The sequence below is a fragment of the Geotrypetes seraphini genome, chromosome 10, assembly GCF_902459505.1.
Source record: "Geotrypetes seraphini chromosome 10, aGeoSer1.1, whole genome shotgun sequence".
NCBI lineage: Eukaryota > Metazoa > Chordata > Amphibia > Gymnophiona > Dermophiidae > Geotrypetes > Geotrypetes seraphini.
In genome coordinates this window covers 14,136,572-14,160,660 of record NC_047093.1, presented here as the reverse complement: position 1 = coordinate 14,160,660, position 24,089 = coordinate 14,136,572, and the positions used below count along the sequence as shown (strand labels likewise).

General features: G+C 44.5%; 1 protein-coding gene across 3 annotated transcripts in view; it reads right to left on the bottom strand.

The window, feature by feature from the left end:
• Positions 1-24,089, bottom strand: part of LOC117367937 (ATP-binding cassette sub-family A member 9-like) — a 174,314-nt gene that overhangs the window by 46,459 nt on the left and 103,766 nt on the right. For all 3 annotated transcript variants that reach the window (XM_033961056.1, XM_033961057.1, XM_033961058.1), the window contains 7 exons: positions 23,818-24,019; positions 16,603-16,769; positions 14,221-14,348; positions 11,848-11,985; positions 10,051-10,161; positions 5,760-5,930; positions 3,515-3,628 (listed from right to left, as the gene is read on the bottom strand). In XM_033961056.1, the coding sequence (XP_033816947.1) occupies positions 3,515-3,628; positions 5,760-5,930; positions 10,051-10,161; positions 11,848-11,985; positions 14,221-14,348; positions 16,603-16,769; positions 23,818-24,019 (1,031 nt within the window). The remainder of the gene's footprint in view (positions 1-3,514; positions 3,629-5,759; positions 5,931-10,050; positions 10,162-11,847; positions 11,986-14,220; positions 14,349-16,602; positions 16,770-23,817; positions 24,020-24,089) is intronic.

Below are 24,089 nucleotides of genomic sequence, written 5' to 3'. Positions count from 1 at the left end.
GAATCCCTGGAGGGTGTTTTCCCCTATAACAGCCTCCGGAAGAGCGTTCCAGTTCTCCATCACTCTCTGGGTGAAGAAGAACTTCCTTACATTGAATCCCTGGAGGGTGTTTTCCCCCTATAACAGCCTCCGGAAGAGCGTTCCAGTTCTCCATCACTCTCTGGGGGAAGAAGAACTTCCTTACATTGAATCCCTGGAGGGTGTTTTCCCCCTATAACAGCCTCCGGAAGAGCGTTCCAGTTCTCCATCACTCTCTGGGTGAAGAAGAACTTCCTTACATTGAATCCCTGGAGGGTGTTTTCCCCTATAACAGCCTCAGGAAGAGCGTTCCAGTTCTCCATCACTCTCTGGGTGAAGAAGAACTTCCTTACATTGAATCCCTGGAGGGTGTTTTCCCCTATAACAGCCTCCGGAAGAGCGTTCCAGTTCTCCATCACTCTCTGGGTGAAGAAGAACTTCCTTACATTGAATCCCTGGAGGGTGTTTTCCCCTATAACAGCCTCCGGAAGAGCGTTCCAGTTTTCTACTGCTCTCTGGGTGAAGAACTTCCTTACGTTTGTACGGAATCTGTCCCCTTTCAACTTTAGAGAGTGCCCTCTCGTTCTCCCTACCTTGGAGAGGGTGAACAACCTGCCCTTATCTACTAAGTCTATCCCCTTCAGTACCTTGAATGTTTCGATCATGTCCCCTCTCAATCTCCTCTGCATCCGTTTCCATATATTTATGGTTAGCTTTCATTTTCAGCAATGGTGAACTTTCAGAGCGAAGTGATCTTAATGGTTGATACTAAGACATCAGACCCTTAAAAAAATTCAGGGATCGTACCATATAAAAAATGGGTGACATATCATCATTGCTTTGTATTGGATTCTGAATGCAATTGGCAGCCAATGCAATTGTCAGAGATATGGAGTAATATGCTCATATCTTGATGTTCCAGTTATCATTCTGGCCGCAGCATTCTGTACCACCGGCAAAAGCCCTACACCTAGTCTTAGTTATTTTTTTTATTTTTTTATTTTTTTTTTTTTTTAAAACAGCTATTATAACCTCCCTTTTTGTTCTCCCCTTTTATGTTTTTTCTTCTCTTCTATCAAAAATTGTAACTATTCCCCCTCTTAACCACACATGTCTTGTATGTCTTACCCACAAAATTATTTTAAAACTTATGTCTACACTCAGTTTGTTAAGTGTGTTAAATTTTAACTAACAACAAATTTGTTTTTATGTCACCATTAACATTGTACTTGTTTCATTTATTAATATATGTTATTATTATTGTACATCGCCTAGCAATCTAAATAGGCGATTCATCAAGAATAAATAAACTTGAAACTTGATTCCCAGGTACAGGACATTGCAGTAGTCCAGATGCGACTAGATCATTGCTTGTACAACAGCACAAAAGTCAGATGGTAACAACGTTGGTTTAAAAACGATACAATAAATGTATTTGTGGAAAACATTTTGGCACTGTCTTTACCACCTGACAACCCATAGGTGTTCGAGGCTTGTTCAGTTAAGGCAGAGCTTACAGGAATGGGGCAGGACCATGGACAGCGACGAAACTTGTAGGGAAATTTGAGTTCTCGTGGGGACGGGAACAAATTTGTCCCCATGTCATTCTCTGGTCCAATGCACCAGCCATTATGCTGCTTGTCTGTGCTGCATGGTTATGTGTGTGGCAGTTTTTTTCCACAGATTCTGCCGTACAACCGTCCACATCTCCTGTTTCCTGCTGGTTCATAATTTGGACGTGCCAGTTTGTAAAATGGACGATTCTTTTGAATATTCTCTAGCAAACAGACATCCTTCACGCATAGTTTTGAAGAGGAAATCCTGATGCTGAAGACGAACGCCTTTTTGTATGCACTGCAGTAAACATCCCAATTTCGACTCGGATATCCTTTTGAAAATGCTCCTTTTTTTTTTTATATTTCACCTGCTGTAAAAGCAGCTACAAGTCTATGGCTCCTTTGGACAGTTCTTACAGGTGTCTAGATAGGCTGTTTGCAAACTCTCCCCTCTGTCTGTTTAGGGGGGGGAAAGGGAATTGTTTGCCTCGAAAGTAATGGAAATGCCAAATTAGCGGATTTAGAACCATATTGTAGCATTTACTCTTGTGAATGTACTTCAGAACAGTCGATACATGGTCCTGGAGCATCATCAACCCTAGTTCTACTTGAATTCACTTTAAGAACATAAAAATAGCCTTACTGAGTCGGAGCAAAGGTTCATCTTGCCCAGTGTCCAATCCAGGTCACAAGCACCTGGCAGAATACCAAGAATAACAAGATTCCAGAATTCCAAAGAGCAGCAAGATTCCGGAATCCCAAAGCGTAACAAGATTCCAGAACACCATAGGGTAGCAGCATTACATGCTACCAATCCCAGGGCAAAAAGTGGCTTCCCCCATGTCTATCTCAATAGCAGACTATGGACTTTTCTTCCAGGAACTTGTCCAAACCTTTTTTAAAACCACCTTTATAGAAACATGATGGCAGATAAAGGCCAAATGTCCCATCTAGTCTGCCCATCCACAGTAACCATTATCTCTTTCTCTCTCCGAGAGATCCCACGTGCCTATCCCAGGCCCTCTTGAATTCAGACAGTCTCTGTCTATACCACCTCTTCTGGGAGACTGTTCCACACATCTACTACCCTTTCTGTAAAAAAAGTATTTCCTTAGATTATTCCTGAGCCTATCACCTCTTAACTTCATCCTATGCCCTCTCATTGCAGAGTTTCCTTTCAAATTAAAGAGACTCGACTCATGCACATTTACATCACGTAGGTATTTAATTGTCTCTATCATATCTCCCCTCTCCCGCCTTTCCTCCAAAGTACACAGATTGAGATCTTTAAGTCTGTCCCCATACACCTTATCATGAAGATCACACACCATTTTAGTAGCCTTCCTCTGGACTGACGCCATCCATTTTTGAAAGTGTGGTCTCCAGAATTGTACACAATATTCTAAATGAGGTCTCACCAAAGTCTTATACAGAGGCATCAATACCTCCTTTTTCCTACTGGCCATACCGCTCCCTATGCAACCTAGCAACCTTCTAGCTTTTGCCGTCACCATTTCAACCTATTTGGCCACCTTAAGATCATCGCATACAATCATACCCAAGCCATGCTCTTCCGTCAAGCACATAAGTTCTTCACCCCCTAAACTGTACCATTCCCTTGAGTTTTTGCAGCCCAAATGCATGACCTTGCATTTCTTGGCAATAAATTTTAGCTGCCAAATTTCAGACCATTCTTCAAGCTTCGCCAGGTCTTTCTTCATGTTATTCACACCATCCGGCGTATCTATTCTATTGCAGATTTTGGTATCATCCGCAAAGAGGCAAATCTTACCCGACAGCCATTTAGCTACGTCAACCGCTCTTACCACATCCTCTGGCAACGCATTCCAGAGCTTAACTATTCTCCGAGTGGAATATATTTCCTCCTATAGTTTCCGCCTTGATTTCCAAGCATGGGCCTTCTTCTTATGTCCACTTACCAATACGAAGAGAAACGACCAGCAGTCTGGATTTCTCTCACGCTTGCGAAATATGAAGGCAATCATGTACGTCAACAGAACGCCAACTAGTCCATAAATGGGAATGAATGCAATCTTGAAGAAAAACAAAAAGAGAAAGCTTAGTATCCTGGAAGTGCTGAAATTAACAATATTGAGGGAGGGGGGGGGTTCAGATACTTTCTTGCTGGTGTTGCTGCTAGATGCCCTAAAGTGAGGATGCCTAGCGACAACTAACTTCAAAATCTGCGCTGAACTTGTTTTTTTAATTGGCGTGGTAATTGACCGTGCCAGTTTTCAGCCAATCCCCCCAAAATTTAAATAACTAATTAAGAGTTCAGCGCTGAACTCAGGGCTCCTTTTATCGAGCCGCGTTAGTGGTTTAATGCACATTAAACTGCTGGACGCGCTAGCTGCTAATGCCTGCCTTGAGCAGGCGGTAATTTTTTGGCCAGCGCAGGGGGTTAGCGCGTGATTAAAAGTCACGCGCGCTAATCCCGCTAGTGCGGCTTGATAAAAGGAGCCCTTAGGGTGCCTAGTGATGCTTAATTGGAGGCACCCTCCGATGCCTAACGACACCTATCTGAAAAGTAGGCGTGGTTAGGGGGGCGGAGAATAGGCGTGGTTGACAGGCATCGCTAGGCATCTGAGTTAGGCATTGGTAAATTAGGCCAAGTTAAACCTGACCTAATATAGCAGCGCTTATCTCTAGGATGCCTAGGCAAATTTAGGTGCCGCTAGGCGAGATTCTATAAGCAACGCTCAGCGGTTGCTTGGCAACCGTGCCAAGTGGCACCTACATTGTAGGCATGATTAGGCGCCATTTATACAGTCTGACTATAAGTGCCCCCGCATTATTTTTTACAGGTGTCGAGCACTAATGAGAAAAAAAAAGGCCCAATTTTCATGTTGGAGTAAATCTGGGCTTAGTGCACAGGAAAGTACCACATCAGAACATACTAAGCCAAGATTTCACTGGACCGTAATTAAAGAGCCTCTGATTTAATAGGCGCCGTCTAAGTTTTAACATTAAAAAGGTGAACAACCAATTGGGTAGTTGGAATAGTGGGAGATAAAATGAGTTGCTCATGCAAGAACTGGTGGAAGGAAGGGTTGGAAACGGGTGGTGGAAGGAAGGGTTGGAAACGGGTGGTGGAAGGAAGGGTTGGAAACGGGTGGTGGAAGGAAGGGTTGGAAACGGGTGGTGGAAGAGTGGTGGAAGAGTGGTGGAAGGAAGGGTTGGAATCTGGTGGTGGAAGGAAGGGTTGGAATCTGGTGGTGGAAGGAAGGGTTGGAATCTGGTGGTGGAAGGAAGGGTTGGAAACTGGTGATGGAAGGAAGGGTTGGAATCTGGTGGTGGAAGGAAGGGTTGGAAACTGGTGGTGAAAGGAAGGGTTGGAAACTGGTGGTGAAAGGAAGGGTTGGAAACTGGTGATGGAAGGAAGGGTTGGAATCTGGTGGTGGAAGAGTGGTGGAAGGAAGGGTTGGAAACTGGTGGTGGAAGGAAGGGTTGGAAACTGGTAGTGGAAGGGTGGTGGAAGGAAGGTTGGAAACTGGTGGTGGAAGGAAGGGTTGGAAACTGGTGGTGGAAGGCTGGTGGAAGGAAGGATTGGAAACTGGTGGTGGAAGGAAGGGTTGGAAACTGGTGGTGAAAGGGTGGTGGAAGGAAGGGTTGGAAACTGGTAGTGGAAGGGTGGTGGAAGGAAGGGTTGGAAACTGGTGGTGGAAGGAAGGGTTGGAATCTGGTGGTGAAAGGGTGGTGGAAGGAAGGGTTGGAAACTGGTGGTGGAAGGAAGGGTTGGAAACTGGTGATGGAAGGAAGGGTTGGAATCTGGTGGTGAAAGGGTGGTGGAAGGAAGGGTTGGAAACTGGTGGTGGAAGGAAGGGTTGGAAACTGGTGGTGAAAGGGTGGTGGAAGGAAGGGTTGGAAACTGGTAGTGGACGGGTGGTGGAAGGAAGGGTTGGAAACTGGTGGTGGAAGGAAGGGTTGGAATCTGGTGGTGGAAGGAAGGGTTGGAAACTGGTCTTCTGGGACCTAATCCAGTTTTCCAACCACTAGACCAGTCCTTTTTCCTACAGATAACCCCTCTCCCCTGTAGACATTTGGGGAATGTACTAGGGTTCTGCAGACAGAAGTTCTGTTGCTCATGGAAGCTTATAAATAGATCCAATGTTACCCCCTTTTTTTTTTTTTTTGGTTAATAATACCTCTACATATGAAATTTACCAGTAAGACGATGGAAGTAGGTTGTAGAGGGACTTGGTGAAAATAAGTGCAAAAGATCCCAACCATTAAGTACAAAAGAAGCCAATACAGGGGACCATCGATCAAAGCTTGTCCAAACCAATACGCAGAAGGGAAGAGACCCGAGATCCTCAGCAGGGAACGAGATTTAATCTGCAGAAGAAGCACAAAGTGGTTTTAATAGTTAAACGCCAGGAACGCGCATTTCATTTCAAATGCTAATGTTTCATGTTGCTTTAACCTGAAGCGCAAAGAAAATCCCCAGATTTTGTCTTTATTGCTTTTTTTACCACCAACAATATATGCTATTCAATAATGTTATGCTATATTATATTATGTTAATCAGGTTTCCTATTCTGCCTTTACCCATTCTGTTCAAGGTCAAATTACAAGAGGTTAAGAACATAAGAATAGCCTTACAGCGTCAGACCAATGGTCCATCAAGCCCAGTAGCCTGTTCTCAAGGTGGCCAATCCCGGTCACTAGTACCTGGCCAGGTTGGGTCAGTTACTCAAGAAGTTACAATGGACAGTTTGACTAGGACATTCAATGTGGTTGCTACCCCGTTTCCCCGAAAATATGACGTTTCCCGAAAATAAGCCCTAGCGTGATTTTTAAAGATGCTCCTAATATAAGCCCTACTCCCCCCCCCCCCAAATAAGCCCTAGTTAAGATCGACCTCCAAAGCCCCCCCTCCCCCGACACTCCCTGACTTCATCCCTGGCACTAGTGCTGCCTGATTTGCTGAAAAAACTGGACTCGTCGATTCAGCAAACCCCCACCCCTGCTGCTTTAGGAGGCCTCGGAGCGGAGGTATGTGAGTCTCACGGTGGGAGGGTCGGTGGGGTTCTGCTGCACAAGGAGATGGGTGAGAGGGAAGGAATGATGCTGTACTTGGGGGGAGAAAGCAAAGAGGAAGAATTGGGGTAGAGGAGAGGAAGGGAGAGATGATTGTTGTACATGAAAATCAGCTCTAGTGTGTTATTTTTGACCCAAATTAATATAAGACACTGTCTTATTTTTGGGGAAACACGGTAGTACAGTTATTAATACAATTAGGTCATAGTTACAAGTTGAAGTAGGTCAAACTGATCTTCTCAAAATGCAAGTCTGACCATGCCTCCCCACTCCTTGCCAAACTTCATTGGCTCCCAATAACCTCCAGAATCCATTTCAAATGTTCCTGCCTGGCTTTCAAGATCATTCACGGAATCCTGCCTCCTCTTATCCCACTGTCTTTCAACTCCTCCAGTCCCGACTCCTCCAGAACTGCCCAAAGGCTTAAACTAGCCTTCCCCTCTCCACGCGGCATCCACTATTCAGGCAAACTGGGAAAATCCCTTCTCTTCAAAATCACAGGTCTTTGGAACGACCTCACCACCCCGCTGCGGAACCTGAGCTCCCTTCAGTTATTCCGCAAACAACTGAAAACCTGGCTTTTCAGCAAATTGTAGCTCTATCCTTCCCCCTTTCTCTCCCCCCTTCTACACATAAGTTCATGTAATCCTTTTTCTTCTTCTCTACCCACTATTTTAAGTTCTTGTAAACCGTGTCGAGCTCCATTCTCTTGGAGATGATGCGGTATATAAACTTAAGGTTTAGATTAGATTAGATTAGATCATTGGCTCATCATTATGTCCCAGGAGTTGCATTAGACAGAGAACATCGCTGCTTCCCAGCTTTCACATTCGCTCCTATAATTCGCAATTTTAATATATTAACGGATGGATGTTACAAAAAACCCGCAAATAACATATAAAAAATTATTTGCGGTTTTTCTGTATTTACGGTCATGTTCCGCCCCCAACCACCGCGAATACGGAGGGAGGAGTGCATTTATTTAGTCGTCATGCTCACGCATTACTGTTAGACAACATTTAATTACCTGAAACTATGTTGACGTTACTGACATTTTAGCATTAGAAATGCGCGCGGGTTAAAAAGGTTTGAGGTAAAATGACATCTTTCACACGATACAATTAACAACGTGTCAGCATTTTCCACTCACTACGAATGCTCAAAGTGTCGACCCCCTAGCTTCAAAAGAGGCATTTAGTTTTAACAGCCTTGTCAATCAGTTCCTGGGACAGGATGTGCTTTGTCGAGTTCAGTACAGAATGACACGGTGGTAGTTACCCGGGGGTAGCCCGCCGAAACAGTGGGGGAGGGGGGGGAGTGCTCACTGTGGGCACGTGGACAAGGCCATCCTCCACCCCGTGGAGCAGTGAATGGCCTTGTCCCCGCAGTTAAGGGAGGGAAGGCACAGGGTAAGAGATCGCGCACGGCCCTCTCCCTCCCTCCGGCGAAATCTATCTACCTCCCTCCCCCTTACCTTTGCGGCGCTTTAGAAAAGAAACTGATGCCGGCGAAGCCTGCCTGTGCTGCCCTGCAGTTGCGTGTGTGTACTGTGTTACCTCCCCACTTTCCTGATGAACCAAGGTTTAACTGACCAAGTTTTGCTCTGGTTTCAATCTTATTTCAATAACCGTTCATCAACTGTCTTTTTCAATGATTCAACATCAGAAAGTTATTCACTTCCTTATGGAATCCCACAAGGATCAATATTATCGCCTATCCTATTTAATATTTTCTTAGCTCCTCTGATGACATTATGTCAGTCCATAGGATTTACAGCATTCGCGTATGCAGATGATATACAACTATTACATCCAATTAATACCAAAAATCCAAACGAAATAGTAACAATCAACGACAAACTGGACCAAATCCAAAATTGGCTTGAAAGTAATAAATTATCCTTAAACATTCAGAAAACTAACACTATGTTCTTTCCTTGGAAAGAAGACGAAACACTTTCCTTTCCTATTTCTATTAAGGGTATTCCTTTGCAAATGGCCAAAAACATTAGGATCTTAGGAGTAATATTTGACAACAAATTATCTTTTCATGATCATATAAGCCAAGTGGTCAAGTCAACCTTTTACAGACTCCGTCAGATTCGATCTATATCAAAATTTTTATGTACACAATCTCTGAATATCCTACTTCATTCTCTCGTAATTTCTAAACTTGACTATGGTAATTCCCTTTTCATTGGTTTGCCTCAAAAAGAGCTTAGACGATTACAGATAATACAGAACGCCTCCATTAAAATTATATATAATGCCAAAAAGTTTGACCATGTGTCACCTTTACTCAGGAAGGCTCATTGGCTTCCGGTCGCACACCGTATCATTTACAAACAATGCCTACTTACACATAAAACTTTAGAATCTAAAACTCCAGCCTTTATCTACAGAGTATTAATACCATATACTTCCTCTAGATCCCTTAGATCACAGGATCAACATCTCTTAGCTATCCCCTCATTGAAAGTCATTAACACAAGACGTACCACAATATTCTCTATAACAGCCCCTCAGTCCTGGAATAACCTCCCACTTTACCTAAGACTAGAAAAAAATTTAGGAAAATTTAAAGCTCATCTTAAAAGTTTCTTATTTACAGATGCATTTAATGATTAAGTATATTAATGACTAAATCTCTCTGCGTTATCAACTTAATTCTCTTAATTTATTGTTTACCCCTCCTAATGTATTTCCCTTGAATTTTTAAACATAATAACTGTATGTAACCTTCGAATTAAATAACTTTCCTTATGTTTCAGTATTGTCAGTTAAATCCCATCTAAGGTTTAATTTTCCTTTATTGTGTTTGTTTTTATTGTGAATGATATATTAATTAATTTTTTGAACAATTTGTACATCGCCTAGAAATGTGAATAGGCGATAAATCAAGACATTTAATAAACTTGGAAACTTGGCAATGAATTCAATGCTGGTTAAGTATCCTCCCTTCTCATAAGGCATTGACCGTCCAGCTGACAAGTGGGAGTGCCCAGGCCAGAGACAGCCTGGCTAGACATGTACTAGGGCATATGGGTACAAATTTGAGGATTCGATTTTCAACTTGAAAGTCCCATGGTGATATTTAACTTCTCATTGATGTCAACGTCTACATAATTCACGTTTGTTAAGTGCATAGCTTGTTAAGAGGCTGGACTTATTTAGACCACTGGTTTGACCCAGCAGCGGCAATTCTTATGTTCTTATGAAGGGAACGTATGGATAGGTGGATTATAATTTTAGATGTAATGCATAGAAATGAACAGTTTTCAGTCCATTTGGGACCTGCGTCTTTTCTCTTAATTTTAAACCAATCTGAAGGAAACGGGCATATTGCTCGTGCAGTTTACCATCCATTTTCAAACACGCATTTCTCCGAGGCCTACCCTGCAATTTCAAACGATTACCTTGTAATCCACAATGCTGCTCATTGCGAAGTGAGGAGGGAGCCCCGTGGCAAATGCCATGAAAACAATATAAATGAGAAACGTCTGTAGCATGACAAAGTATGACCGTTCCTGAAATGCCACAAAAGAAAACAAGAGAATTTCAGATCACAGGTGAATGCGCGGAAATAAAGAGAACCAAAGTGATCCTTTGCCATATGACTATATTGCAGTGTTACACGTCTATATCCCGCCTTAGTAGAACTGGACTTCGGACATCGATGCAATATGGACATCTAAATACCAGTTTTCAGATGTCCAAAACAAGAATAGAGCTTCTAAAATCAATATTATAGGTGCCCATAAGGCCTTTTATTAAAGATTAGTAGGTTTTGGCACTTTACTGCGTGTCACAGTAAGGGCACGATCATACATAGGGTCACCAGATTTTCCGGAACTAAAATCTGGACTCATGGCCCCGTCCCTGCCCCATTCTGCCCCTCAGCCCTGCCTCAACCTGTTCACTTGTCGGGAGGGCATGCGCGGATGTCCTGTCCAAATGAGAGAAGGCAGTGGGGGATGGGATTGGAGGCGGGGCTTGAGGCAGGCTTGGGGGCATGACAGGGCGGAACCGGGGAGTGGCGGGGCAGGGATGGGCGAGCCTGAGCGGGCCTGGGGGCAGGTCTATAGGGTCCGATTTTTCCAGATGGAAAATCTGGTAACCCTAACTTTACAATACATACAAAACTGCCCCCCACAATGTCTTTTGGGTGTTTTAAAGTTCAGTAGCTCTACATTGTTAAGGTTTTGAGGTTTTTTTTAGGGGGTGTTGTGGTAGGAGACAGCATGGAGGGGACCTGACTCAAGACTTACCTCATTCTCTGCTGCATTGTCAATCACCTCATACCTGACTTTGGATATGTCGTGCCTAATGTACATATGGGATTGACCCCAATAATTACCAGTTACGCTATTCTATAAAAGTGGGCCCGATGTTCAGCCAGCAGCGCTTTGACTGCCCACAGCTGGCATTCAACTCGGATATTCAATACTGGGCCGTTTCCAGCGACTGGCATTGAATATCCAATTTCATTTTTGACCACAGCAACTTAATCGGTTAATCCAATATTCAGCATTAACCGGTTAAATGCTTAACGGCTAAAGACAGGATTGCTATTTATGCAGCCTATTTTAACCTCTAAACCAGGGGTCTCAAAGTCCCTCCTTGAGGGCCGCAATCCAGTCGGGTTTTCAGGATTTCCCCCATGAATATGCATGAGATCTATGTGCATGCACTGCTTTCAATGCACATTCATTGGGGAAATCCTGAAAACCCAACTGGATTGCAGCCCTCCAGGAGGGACTTTGAGATCCCTGATATAGAACATGTAAGAGAGGTAACCTATACATCAGGGCTCCCCAAAGTCCCTCCTTGAGGGCCGAATCCAGTCCGGTTTTCAGGATTTCCCCAATGAAAATGCATCGAGATTTATGTGCATGCACTGCTTTCAATGCACATTCATTGGGAAATCCTGAGAACCCGACTGGGATTACGGCCCTCAAGGAGGGACTTTGACATCCCTGCTCTAAACATAGCCGGTTTGGCATGGAACATCCACACCTAACCAGCTATATTTAGCAGGAGATCGCCAGCTCTTGCCAACTTACATCGCTTTGAAGACCAACACAAATGCACTTGAAAAAGATTCCATTAGTAGATTTTTAAACCTGGGAAAGAATCACCAAGGTGCCTCAGTTACATAGCTACAAGAGCCAAAAACAACAACAACACAGCAATAACAACCACGTGATATCTACTAGTTGGAAAGGGTTGTTCCAGATGCGAATCTTCTCAGTGGAATTGAAGATCTCAAGAAGTCCGTTGCTTATAATGTTCACCAACACTGGGATGCCGTTGATGGTCTTGATGTTACTCAGAATTGCAAATCTGTAGCTCTGAGGGAAAAGCAAGGAAGAAGATGAGGAACGTTCATGGAAAAAACAAGGTGGACCCCAACATCCGGTAACTGTGATTTGTGTTATTTTTCCTAATGTGCATCACTTGCAATTTGTCCACATTAAATTTCATCTGCCACTTGGACGCCCAGTCTTCCAATTTCCTTAGGTCCACCTCTGATTTTTTTACAATCCGCATGTGTTTCAACAACTTTAAACAGTTTAGTGTCATCTGCAAATTTAATCACCTCACTCATCGTTCCAATTTCCATATCATTTATAAATAAGTTAAATAGCACCGGTCTCAGTACAGACCCCTGTGGCACTCCACTGTTTACTCTCCTCCATTGAGAAAAATGACCATTTAATCCTACCCCTCTGTTTTCTATCTCATAACCAATTCCTAATCCACAACTGACCTTTGCCACCTATCCCATGACTCTTTAATTTTCACGGGAGCCTCTCATGAGGAACTTTATCAAAAGCTTTCTGAAAATCTAGATACACTACATCAACTGACTCACATGAATTTATTCAGGCACTCAAGCATTTTTCCCCGTATGTCCCGGTGGGCTCACAATCTATTTAATGTACCTGGGACAATGGGAGGATTAAGGGTCACAAGGAACAGCGTGGGTTTGAACCCACAACCTCAGGCTGTAGCTTTAACCACTTTTTTCTTGCCTCTGTATGACTGAAGTGGTCAGTGTCTGGAATAGTAAAGCTCTTTGTTTTCTGGGCATCTATTGCCTGGAAATACATTAAATCTCTTCGTGCCAGTCTCTTCTTCCCCTTCATAGCTCCTCTGTTCTGTGTGTGGCCTGTGAAAGCTTTCTTTCTCTATTTGGAAAGAAGGGGGACTGGAAGGCCTTTCAGCTACTTATGTGCCTCTGGGGCAGCTCCCATGGAAGTAGGCCCTTGCTTTTCTGATTAACCAGGATATGGGACTAGACCTCAAAAAAAAAAAAAAAAAGACTTACGAACAGATGTTAAAGCCAGCTGTGCTTAGTTATACCTGCCATAGACATGGTGTAACTTTTGATGCATTACTGCATCAAGGGCATGAGTAATGCTCTAGAGTACCAAGGGCAGGGCAGTGGGGGCAGTCCATCCTGGGGTGCAGGGAGCTGAGGGTGCTGGAGCGGTTGCGGGAATGTGGTCTGCATGCGTGCAGCTGTCCCTCTGACATCAATTTCCGACGGCCGTGCATATGCGTACTAAGGCCCTGTGACTGCTGCATGAACTCCCCTGCTGCCTGGAGGAGGAGGTGCTCCGACTGGATAATTGAAGTCTACAAAATCTTGAGTGGTGTAGAACGGGATCAATTTTATACTGCATCAATATTTACAAAGACTAGGGAACATTCGATGAAGTTTAAACCAATAGGAGGAAATATTTTTTCACTCAGAGAATAGTTAAGCTCTGGAATGCGTTTGCCAGAGGATGTGGTAAGAGTGGTTAATGTAACTGTTTTTTAAAAAAGGTTTGGACAAGTTCCTGGAGGAAAAGTCCATGGTCTAATATTGAGACACACATGAGGGAAGCCACTGCTTCCCCTGGATTGGTAGCATGAAATGCTGCTACTCTTTGGGTTTTTGCCAGGTACTTGTGACATGGATTGGCTTCTGTGAAGATGGGACCATGGTCTGACCCAGTAAGGTTATTCTTATGTGAGCCAAGTATAGGACAACCCAGCCATTGTGACATCACTGATGAGGTTGGCTCTTAGGCATTGGTGGAATGAGGCATTATGACATCATAATCTGAGCTTTGGAATGTTGCTATTTAGGGTTCTGGAATCTTGTTACTCTTTGAGATTCTGGAATGTTGCGACTATTTGGGTTTTTGCCATGTACTAGTGACCTGGTTTGGCCACCGTGAGAACGGGCTACTGGGCTAGATGGACCATTGGTCTGACCCAGTAAGGCTCCACCCCACGAGGCCAACCAACCAGGTACGCCACTGATGTAACGTACAGGATTCTGTAAGTCCACGCATCGATTGTCTCCCTTGGCCAAGCTCCACCTATGCTCTGCCCACTGGCACTTTTTTTATTAAAAAAATTTTTTTATATTGTACCTTCAGGGAATTTAACTTGGTGCACTTACACACCTACCTGCCAATTTTCTCAGCAGTGACAGGCTTAAGTGATGTAGAAACTGTAGCCATCAATTTATCATGTGAATGGAATCTTTCCAATGCCAAAAGCCCAAAATTAAAGTGATACAAAGTTACCTTGTCTTCTAGAGAGATTTTCAAAGCCCCATTATATAAATGGTCCTTTACGAAGTCTTCTCCACTGGTCACATCAACTTTTATTCCCTGATTCTGTAGAGAATGGATTACATTGTCGATGTTTGTGCCTGACATGAAACAAAACCCCAGAAAAATAGTTTGCTTATTCTGTTTACGATAAAGCATAAGAGCCAATGAAACAAATCTTAGATGCGAATCGATAAGTGTAGATGTACAGGTGCAAAATTAATCTCCGTCACATGTAAGCAGTGGTGTAGCGAGGGTAGGAGGTGCCTGGGGGTGGTAGTGACCCCCCTCGCCATGCCCTCCTCTCTGCCGTCCCCGTTCCTTCCACTACCCCACGCCACACCCACGTCCTCCCTTCCTACCCCGTACCTTTTTAAATCTTCGCCAACACGAGCAGCTTCTCCGGCCCGCTGCTCGCACTGGCATTGGCTTTCCCTCTGACATCACTTCCTGGCTCCATGACCCAGAGGCAATTTCAGAGGGAGCCAGACAGGTGCGAACAGCAGGCCAGAGCAGTCACTCGTGCTGGTGAAGATTTAAAAAAAAGATACCGAGGGGCAGGGAAGAGAGGACGCGAGTGTGGCGCAGAGTGGCAGAGAGGTGCCCCCACCAAGATGGCGCCCAGGGCGGTCTGCACGCCCCGCCCACCTCCTTACTACCCAGCTGCCATGTAAGGAGAGAATTCACTGGACAGAAAACCTCTGTAGCATTCTAGATCAGGGGTGGGCAACGAGGACCGGAATCCAGTCGGGTTTTTAGGATTTCCCCAATGAATATGTATGAAATTCATTTGCATACAATGGGAGGCAGTGCATGCAAATAGATCTCATGCATGTTCATTGAGGAAATCCTGAAAACCCGACTGGATTCCGGCCCTCGTTGCCCACCCCTGATCTAGATACTGTATCTTTGCTCTCATCGCTTCCTGCTTATGGCTGAGCTAGGAATAACGGAATATACTTATTGCTGTGTCACCTTGTTATACAGTGACGATGATACCAAAAAAATTGGTACACCAACAGTAGCGCAGGACAATTGCGCCCCTGACAATTCTGCTTCGTCAAATGCGCGCACTGACATGTGCGCGCATATATGGAGTGGAATTGTCGGGGCGCAATTATAAGTGTTGTGTGTGTGTGTGTGGGGGGGGGGTTTGCAGCAGTCTTCAAATTGAGAACGCATCGGCTTTGAACATCCCCCCTCTAAGAGCGCAAGAGCACGTCATTGTAAAGTTTCACCCCCCTCAGAGCTTTTTTGCACCCCCCGTCAATGAGAGCGTGAGTATAGTGTGGGGGGAGGTTTCTCCCCCACACCCTCCTCAGAGCGCAAACGGGGTGGCAGAGCAAGTTGTAAATGCTGCGCGTTGTAAGTGTAGCGGGGGTCTTTTTCCCCCCCCCACCCTCCCTAAACGAGAACGTGACCCCCCCAGAGCGCAAACGGGAAGGCATAGGGTGGCACGCATTTGTCTTGCACGCATTTGACGGGTCACCAGCAAATCAATGCTTAGTCCCTGCTTTCTAAACTTAGATTCTGAGACGATAAATAGAAAAAGTAACAGCTGCAGCCTAGGACAGTGAATTACAGCTGAGATGATTAACAGTGAGAAAAGAAAAAAAAAAAAAAGTGGCAGAGCAGAGAGTTATAAGAAACCGCCGAAAACGGTCGCTCATCTCACAGCTAGCTGCAAAGTTCTGATGCCAGAACGTTTCTGTACAGAAAGGCTAGGGTTGACCGTAGACCCGCCCCCAAGCCCGCCCAGTCCCACCCATCCCCGCCCTGTAACGCCCCAACCCTGCCCTTGCCCCGCCCCAGCCCCCTCCCCCCCCCCGCTGCCACCGCTTGTCGGGCAGGAGGATATCCGCGCATGTGCAAATGCCCTCCTGCCCGACACTGATTTCTTCAAAGCTTTTCAAAACTCGGCTCTCACCTCTTCCAGCACCGGACACAAGTGCCATCTCACATCAAGCAGTCACCACCAGGAGAGGTGCCGATTTTCGCAAGAGTTCACGAGACGACGCACAAGCCGCACTGCCCCCAATGGTTACCTTACGTTCTTGAACGTTGCCCGCCTCATGGCTGTAACCTCACGCAAGCGCTTTCCTGCGTCTGTACGCGATTGTCTTCTTCACTCCCACCTCACGATCGCGTGCAGACGCAGGAAAGCGCTTGTGCGAGGTTACAGCCTTGAGGCGGCCAACGTTCCAGAACAACGGTAACATACCGAGGGCCTCAAAATAGTACCTGGCGGGCTGCAAGTTTCAGACCACAAACTATTGTTCCTGCGCTTGTCTTTATCGTGATTTGCTGCTGTTAGAAAACCAATTCAAAGCCTTATTGGCAAGGAGCTTCTCTTACCTGTATCATTTTGGACCAGCAAGCTTGTGTAATGCCTGTAGGGATTTTCACCAGGGCGAAGGAAATACAGCGTAGGTGTAAGTTCCCAGTTCACAATAAGATGAAAGGTACTTGAAATGGCACCACTGAAAACCATTGGCAGCAGGAAGATGACCAGCAGGATGGCTCTGGATAGTAGAAAAAAAATTGTCTATGAGCGCTTGCAGGCAGCTCTTGGACTTTTTTTGCTTTGCATAACGTTGCATGGAGTTGTCTCTTAAAGAGGGACCTCCATGCTTTTCCAGTGGCTCAGCTTGGAGACAACATGGACCCAGCAACTGCGGTTGCCTCTCTTTAAAGCCTGAGACCTGAGAGACAAAGATTTCACCGAAGGATCTTTGAACCTCTAAATGCCAATGGATTTAGAAAGCAAGATACGAGACCTACAGCTGCCTGAGAGAAAGAGTTAAAAAGTTACCTGTCAATATTGAGCTAGCAATGGTAGACATTTAAAAAAAAAAAAAATTCATACCATTGTCGGCTAAGTTAGACCTGTATAGTCAATGCTGGGCCATGTGCAGACATAAGAATAGCCCTACTTGGTCAGACCAATGGCCAATCAAGCCCAGTAGCCTGCTCCCACGGTGGCCAATCCAGGTCCCTAGTACCTGGCCAAAATTTAAGGAGCAACATTCCATACAGAATCTCAAAGAATAGCAAGATTCCGGAATCACAGAAAGTAACAAGATTCTAGAACCCCAAAGAGTATCAAGATTCCAGGCAGAATTTCAAAGAATAGCAAGATTCTGGAATCCCAGAGAGTAACAAGATTCTAGAATCTCAAAGAGTAGCAACATTCCATACAGAATCTCAAAGAATAGCAAGAGTCCGGAATCCCAGAGAGTAACAAGATTCTAGAATCCCAAAGAGTAGCACCATTCTATTCAGAATCTCAAAGAATAGCAAGATTCTGGAATCCCAGAGAGTAACAAGATTCTAGAATCTCAAAGAGTAGCAACATTCCATACAGAATCTCAAAGAATAGCAAGATTCCGGAATACCAGAGAGTAACAAGATTCTAGAACCCCAAAGAGTATCAAGATTCCAGGCAGAATTTCAAAGAATAGCATGATTCCGGAATCCCAGAGAGTAATAAGATTCTAGAATCTCAAAGAGTAGCAACATTCCATACAGAATCTCAAAAAATAGTAACATCATCTATTTAGGAGCACCCAAAAAAATTCTAAGGGTTTCATTGTAGACAATACAATGAAACCTTCTGCCTAATGTGTGGCGGCGGCCAAAAAAGCAAACAGGATGCTAGGAACAATTAAAAAAGGGATGGTTAACAAGACTAAGAATGTCATCATGCCCCTGTATCACTCCATGGTGTGACCTCATTTGGCGTATTGCGTTCAATTCTGGTCTGGTCTCCTTATTTCAAGAAAGATATAGTGGTGCTAGAAAAGGTTTAAAGAAGAGCAACCAAGATGATAAACGGATAGAACTCCTCTCAAATGAGGAAAGACTAAAAAGGTTAGGGCTCTTCAGCTTGGAAAAGAGACGGCTGAGGGGAGATATGATTAAAGATTATAAAATCCTGAGTGGAGTCAAAAATTACAAAGACTAGGGGACACTCGAAGGTACAGGGAAATACTTTAAAACCTATAGGAGGAAATCTGGAATGCGTTGCCAGAGGACGTGGTAAGAGCAGATAGTGTAGCGGGTTTTAAGAAAGGTTTGGACAAGTTCCTGGAGGAAAAGTCCACAATCTGTTATTGAGAAAGACACGGGGGAAGCTACTGCTTACCCTGGATTGGTAGCATGGAATTTTGCTACTCTTTGGGATTCTAGAATCTTGTTACTCTCTAGGATTCCGGAATCTTGCTATTCTTTGAGATTCTGGAATGTTGCTACTCTTTGGGTTTTGGCCAGGTACTAGTGACCTGGATTGGCCACCGTGAGAACGGGCTACTAGGCTTGATGGACCATTGGTCTGACCCAGTAAGGCTATTCTTATGTTATTAATTGATTGGTATGAATGAATTTGTATATATTTTGTTTTGAATTTATATAAGTCTGTCCTATCTTAAAATGGAGCTCTTTTCTTTTCTAGATTTGGTATTTGTAAACTGCTTGGGCCTGTCGAAAGAACAAGTGGTATAACAAGTTTTAATCTATATATATATACAATCGGGCGTATCTGTGTGTGTATGTATGTACGTATATTCCAGCATAACTCTGAAACGAGAGATTTCAACCAAACTTGGTATGCATATGATGTTGCTATCTGGGGAAAAATACTGTGAGGTGAGAAGGGGGTGACATGTAAAAATTCTCAGAAACGACAGATATTATTACTGTCTACCCCATAATTTTCGGCCTCACTGAGGTGATTTTCAAGCATAACTCTGAAACGCATGGAGAGATTTCAACCAAACTGGGTATACATATGACTTACTATCTGGGGACAAATACTGTGGGGGTGGGAAGGGGGTGACATGTAAAAATTCTCAGAAACGACAGATATTACTGTCTACCCCATAATTTTTAGCCTCACTGAGGTGATTTTCAAGCATAACTCTGAAACGCATGGAGAGATTTCAACCAAACTTGGTATACATATGACTTACTATCTGGGGACAAATACTGTGGGGGTGGGAAGGGGGTGACATGTAAAAATTCTCAGAAACGATAGATATTACTGTCTACCCCATAATTTTCGGCCTCACTGAGGTGATTTTCAAGCATAACTCTGAAACGCATGGAGAGATTTCAACCAAACTGGGTATACATATGACTTACTATCTGGGGACAAATACTGTGGGGGTGGGAAGGGGGTGACATGTAAAAATTCTCAGAAACGACAGATATTATTACTGTCTACCCCATAATTTTCGGCCTCACTGAGGTGATTTTCAAGCATAACTCTGAAACGCATGGAGAGATTTCAACCAAACTTCGTATACATATGACTTACTATCTGGGAACAAATACTGTGGGGGTGGGAAGGGGGTGACATGTAAAAATTCTCAGAAACGATAGATATTACTGTCTACCCCATAATTTTCGGCCTCACTGAGGTGATTTTCAAGCATAACTCTGAAACGCATGGAGAGATTTCAACCAAACTGGGTATACATATGACTTACTATCTGGGGACAAATACTGTGGGGGTGGGAAGGGGGTGACATGTAAAAATTCTCAGAAACGACAGATATTATTACTGTCTACCCCATAATTTTCGGCCTCACTGAGGTGATTTTCAAGCATAACTCTGAAACGCATGGAGAGATTTCAACCAAACTTGGTATACATATGACTTACTATCTGGGGACAAATACTGTGGGGGTGGGAAGGGGGTGACATGTAAAAATTACCAAAAACGACAGATGATTGTGATAAATAAATATCTGGGCAACACCGGGGAATCAGCTAATAAAACAAAAAACATAGCGCGGATCTCACGTCTAACTAGGGTCAAAAGCGCCAATGCTGGCAAACAACTCCTCCATTTTTGAAGGAGCTTATTCCACTGCTTTGAGACGACGCCACCTTTAGAACCTTTTGCTCGAATCTTGCATATCGGTTCCCTGACGCAGGAACGAAACGGGCCACATTGGAACCCCTAACAAAGAAAAGCTACATTAGATCGTTCACTATCATTTAAAGTGCATACAGATTTATTAATCAAGAAATGTTTTATTATCCTTTGGAAGTTGCGCACTATTAGGAAATATTCTGACTTAAGAACATAAGAAGTTGCCTCCGCTGGGTCAGACCAGAGGTCCATCGCGCCCAGCAGCCCGCTCCCGCGGCGGCCCATCAGGTCCATGATCTGTAAAGTGATTCTTTGTCTGAAACCCTTCAATCTATTAACCTTCATAGTCCTATCTCTACCCCTATCTGTATCCCTCAATCCCTGAGTCCTTCAGGAATTTATCCAATCCCTCTTTATGGGCTCCTTTTACTAAGCTGTGATAATGTTTTTAGCGCACGCAGGATTTTAGCGTGCACTAAACCCGCGCTACGCGGCTAGAACTAACGCCAGCTCAATGATGGCGTTAAGGTCTAGTGCGCGTGGAAATCCAACATGCGCTAAGCATGCTCTAAAAGCACTATCACAGCTTAGTAAAAGAAGCCCTAATTCTTTTAAAATGTTGGTCCAATCGTCAATTCTTTCAGTATTAGATTATTGCAACATTATTTACTTAGGTTCTTATAAAAAAAACCTAACAACAATCAGTCGATTGAGGATAATACAAAAAACAGCAATTCGTCTGATCTTTAATCTTAAAAAACATGATCATGTCAGCTTATATTACCAAAAACTTCACTGGTTGCCATTCGAAGCTAGAGTATTATTCAAATTTGGCTGTATTTGCTTTAAGATCTTATTTGGTTTAGCACCATCTTATCTTTCTTCCCATTTTTGATTTTATACTATTAATTAAAACATCCGAAGACCAGGTTGGTTTTCTTTTCCCTCAGTAAAAGCATGCCGCTACAAAAATTTTTTGGATAGGACCTTGGCATTCCAGGCCGGAGTAATGAATTCATGTTTGTAAGTCCTTATTTCCCCTTCCACTCTCTAAAGTTAAAAGGGGATAGATTTGGTACGAACGTAAGGAAATTCTTCTTCACTCAGAGAGTGGTGGAAAACTGGAACGCTCTTCCGGAGTCTGTTGTAGGGGAAAACACCCTCCAGGGATTCAAGACAAAGTAAATAAAGACAGGTTGTTCAACCTCTCCAAGGTAGGGAGAACGAGAGGGCACTCTCTAAAGTTGAAAGGGGATAGATTCCGTACGAACATAAAGAAGTTCTTCACCCAGAGAGTGGTCGAAAACTGGAACGCTCTTCCGGAGTCTGTCGTAGGGGAAAACACCCTCCAGGGATTCAAGATACAAGTTAGACAAGTTCTTACTGAACCAGAATGTACGCAGGTAGGGCTAGTCTCAGTTAGGGCGCTGGTCTTTGACCAGAGGGCCGCCGCATGAGCGGACTGCCGGGCACGATGGACCACTGATCTGACCCAGCAGCGGCAATTCTTATGTTCTTATTATCAATTTCGGAAAGCTCCTAAAACTTATCTATTTAAAAAATATGAAATACAAAATTGATGTTAATATTTGGGCTCCTTTTACAAAGGTGCGCTAGCGTTTTAACGCATGCACCGGATTAGCACGCGCTAGCCGAAAAACTACCGCCAGCTCAAGAGGAGGCGGCAGTGGCTAGCGTGTGCGCGATTCTGTGCGTTAAGGCCCTAAAGCACCTTCGTAAAAGGAGCCTTTTATTCTATAAATTCATCTAACTTCCTATTTGACTATCAATTAAATTGCAAAATTTTTATTTTTAATAGTTTCATGATGCTGAAAACTTCTTTGCTTAATGTTTTATCATTCCGAATTAGGTAATTTTCATTCTTAATCAATGCCTTATGACTTTGTATTTCCAATGCCCAGTGCATTATTATTGTGAACCGCCATGAACTAATGGTTTGGCGGTATATATAAATAATCTATTATTATTATTAAGTTCTCTCGTTATGACCATCTAATTAAGCATATCGTCAAGTTTGACTACATTGACAGCAAAGAAAATAACTTTTTGAAGTTTGTTCAATCCTATGCAATGATCGGGTGGTGAGACGATATTCTTGGGGTTCGCCCCTTGTTTTTGCCTCTATGTCTCTGAGCAAAGTTTTGATTACACTTCCCCCTCCCCATTCGCGGTTTCTGCACTCGCGATTTCACATAATCGCAATTTTTTTCTGGGGAGGGGGAAAATTTAAAAAAACATATTTTTTACCTCCCTGCTGCCTTCCCGGCCTTACCTGGTGGTCTAGCGGGCTTTCGGGGCAGGAGCGATCTTCCTACGCTCCTGCCCCGTGCAGATCGCCATGAGGAAATGGCTGTAGGGAGTTCCCGTCATAGTCTCAAGAGACTACGGGAACTCACAGCAGCCATTTCCTCATGGCGATCTGCACGGGGCAGGAGCATAGGAAGATCGCTCCTGCCCCGAAAGCCCGCTAGACCACCAGGTAAGGCCGGGAAGGCGACAGGGAGATGGGGGTGGGTCAGAGCCGGATAATCGCGGTTTTTCGCCATTCGCGGTCCGGCTCTGTCCGTATCCCCCGCGAATAACGAGGGAGAAGTGTATACTCTTGAATGTATATGAATACAGTGGTACCTTGGATTACTAGCATAATCCGTTCCAGGAGCATGCTCGTAATCCAAAATGCTCGTTTATCAAAGCAAAGTTCCCCATAGAAAATAGTGGAACAGCGAAGATTCGTTCCAGAACCCGGGGTCTGTACCTGTCGGGTGCCGGGTGCTGCAGCGCTGTCTCCTCCGTCCGCCATCTGAAGAAGAACTGCACAGTGCCGCTTTGGGGGGCAATGCCTGTAATGTCCGCCAGCCGCCGGAGAACCCCGCAGTGCCGCTTCAGAGGGATGCCTCCTCCATCCGCCGGCCTCCACGTCGGATGCCCCTCGCATGCTGGAGAGCCCCCACCCAAGCCCACGCAGCCGAGCGCCGCCCCACCCACACGCTGCGCACGACACGCACAACGCCGGTGATTGACGCTGTGCGCGTCACACGCAACGCGTAGGCGGGACAGCACCCAGCCGCGCAAGCCCAGACAGAGGTCCTCCAACCTGCAGAAGGCACCCGACGTGGAAGGCTGGCCGGAAGACGGAAGAGGAATCCCCCGAAGCGGCGCTTCCTGGTCTGTAAGTGCTCGTTTGTCGGGGCAGTGCTCGGTTTGCGAGTCAAAAGTTTGCTGAATGTTTTGCTCGTCTTGCAAAACCCTCGCAAACCGGGTTACTCGCAAACCGAGGTTCCACTGTATATTATAAGCAGTTTGGACAATTTATAGGAGGGTGATTTTGTGTAGTTTTGAGGCACACAACTCATGGCATTTGGGTGCATAAATGACCCTATTCTACAACACTGCATCTAAATTTTGGAATGCCCCCCCCCCCGACCACACCCATGGCCTTCCCGTGGCCACACCCTCCTCTGAGTTGCACGCTGTAAGATTACAGAATAGAATGCAGGGCAGATCCGTGTGTAAACCCCAATGAGTGCCAATTAACATCAATTAGTGTTAACGGCTCATTAATTAGTTTGCACACGGTTCTGGGATCTGTTCCCCATTAATCCACCGGTCCAGTTCATTCCAGCGCTCTGAAAATAAAGTCTTTCTCCCGCTTACAGAACTCAGAAATGACTCACATGGATTTGAAGGTTTTCCTTTCGTGTTTCAGTTTTAAGAAGCGAACCCGTGCGACGGCGCACACTTGCTGTTTCCAGAGAGCTAGGCCGCTGAGGGTGGTTCTTCCCGTTTCGGAGAGCGAGAGGAGGCTTTCTTCCATTTCATTGGGACGGTTCTCATCTCTTTCCTCATCTGTTTGTTCTGCGCTGAAGACACCAAAGTCTGTAGGAATATTTTCAAGGGAAGCTGTTTGTTAGAAGAGTGGATGAAAGGCAGTTTTTTTTTTTTTTTT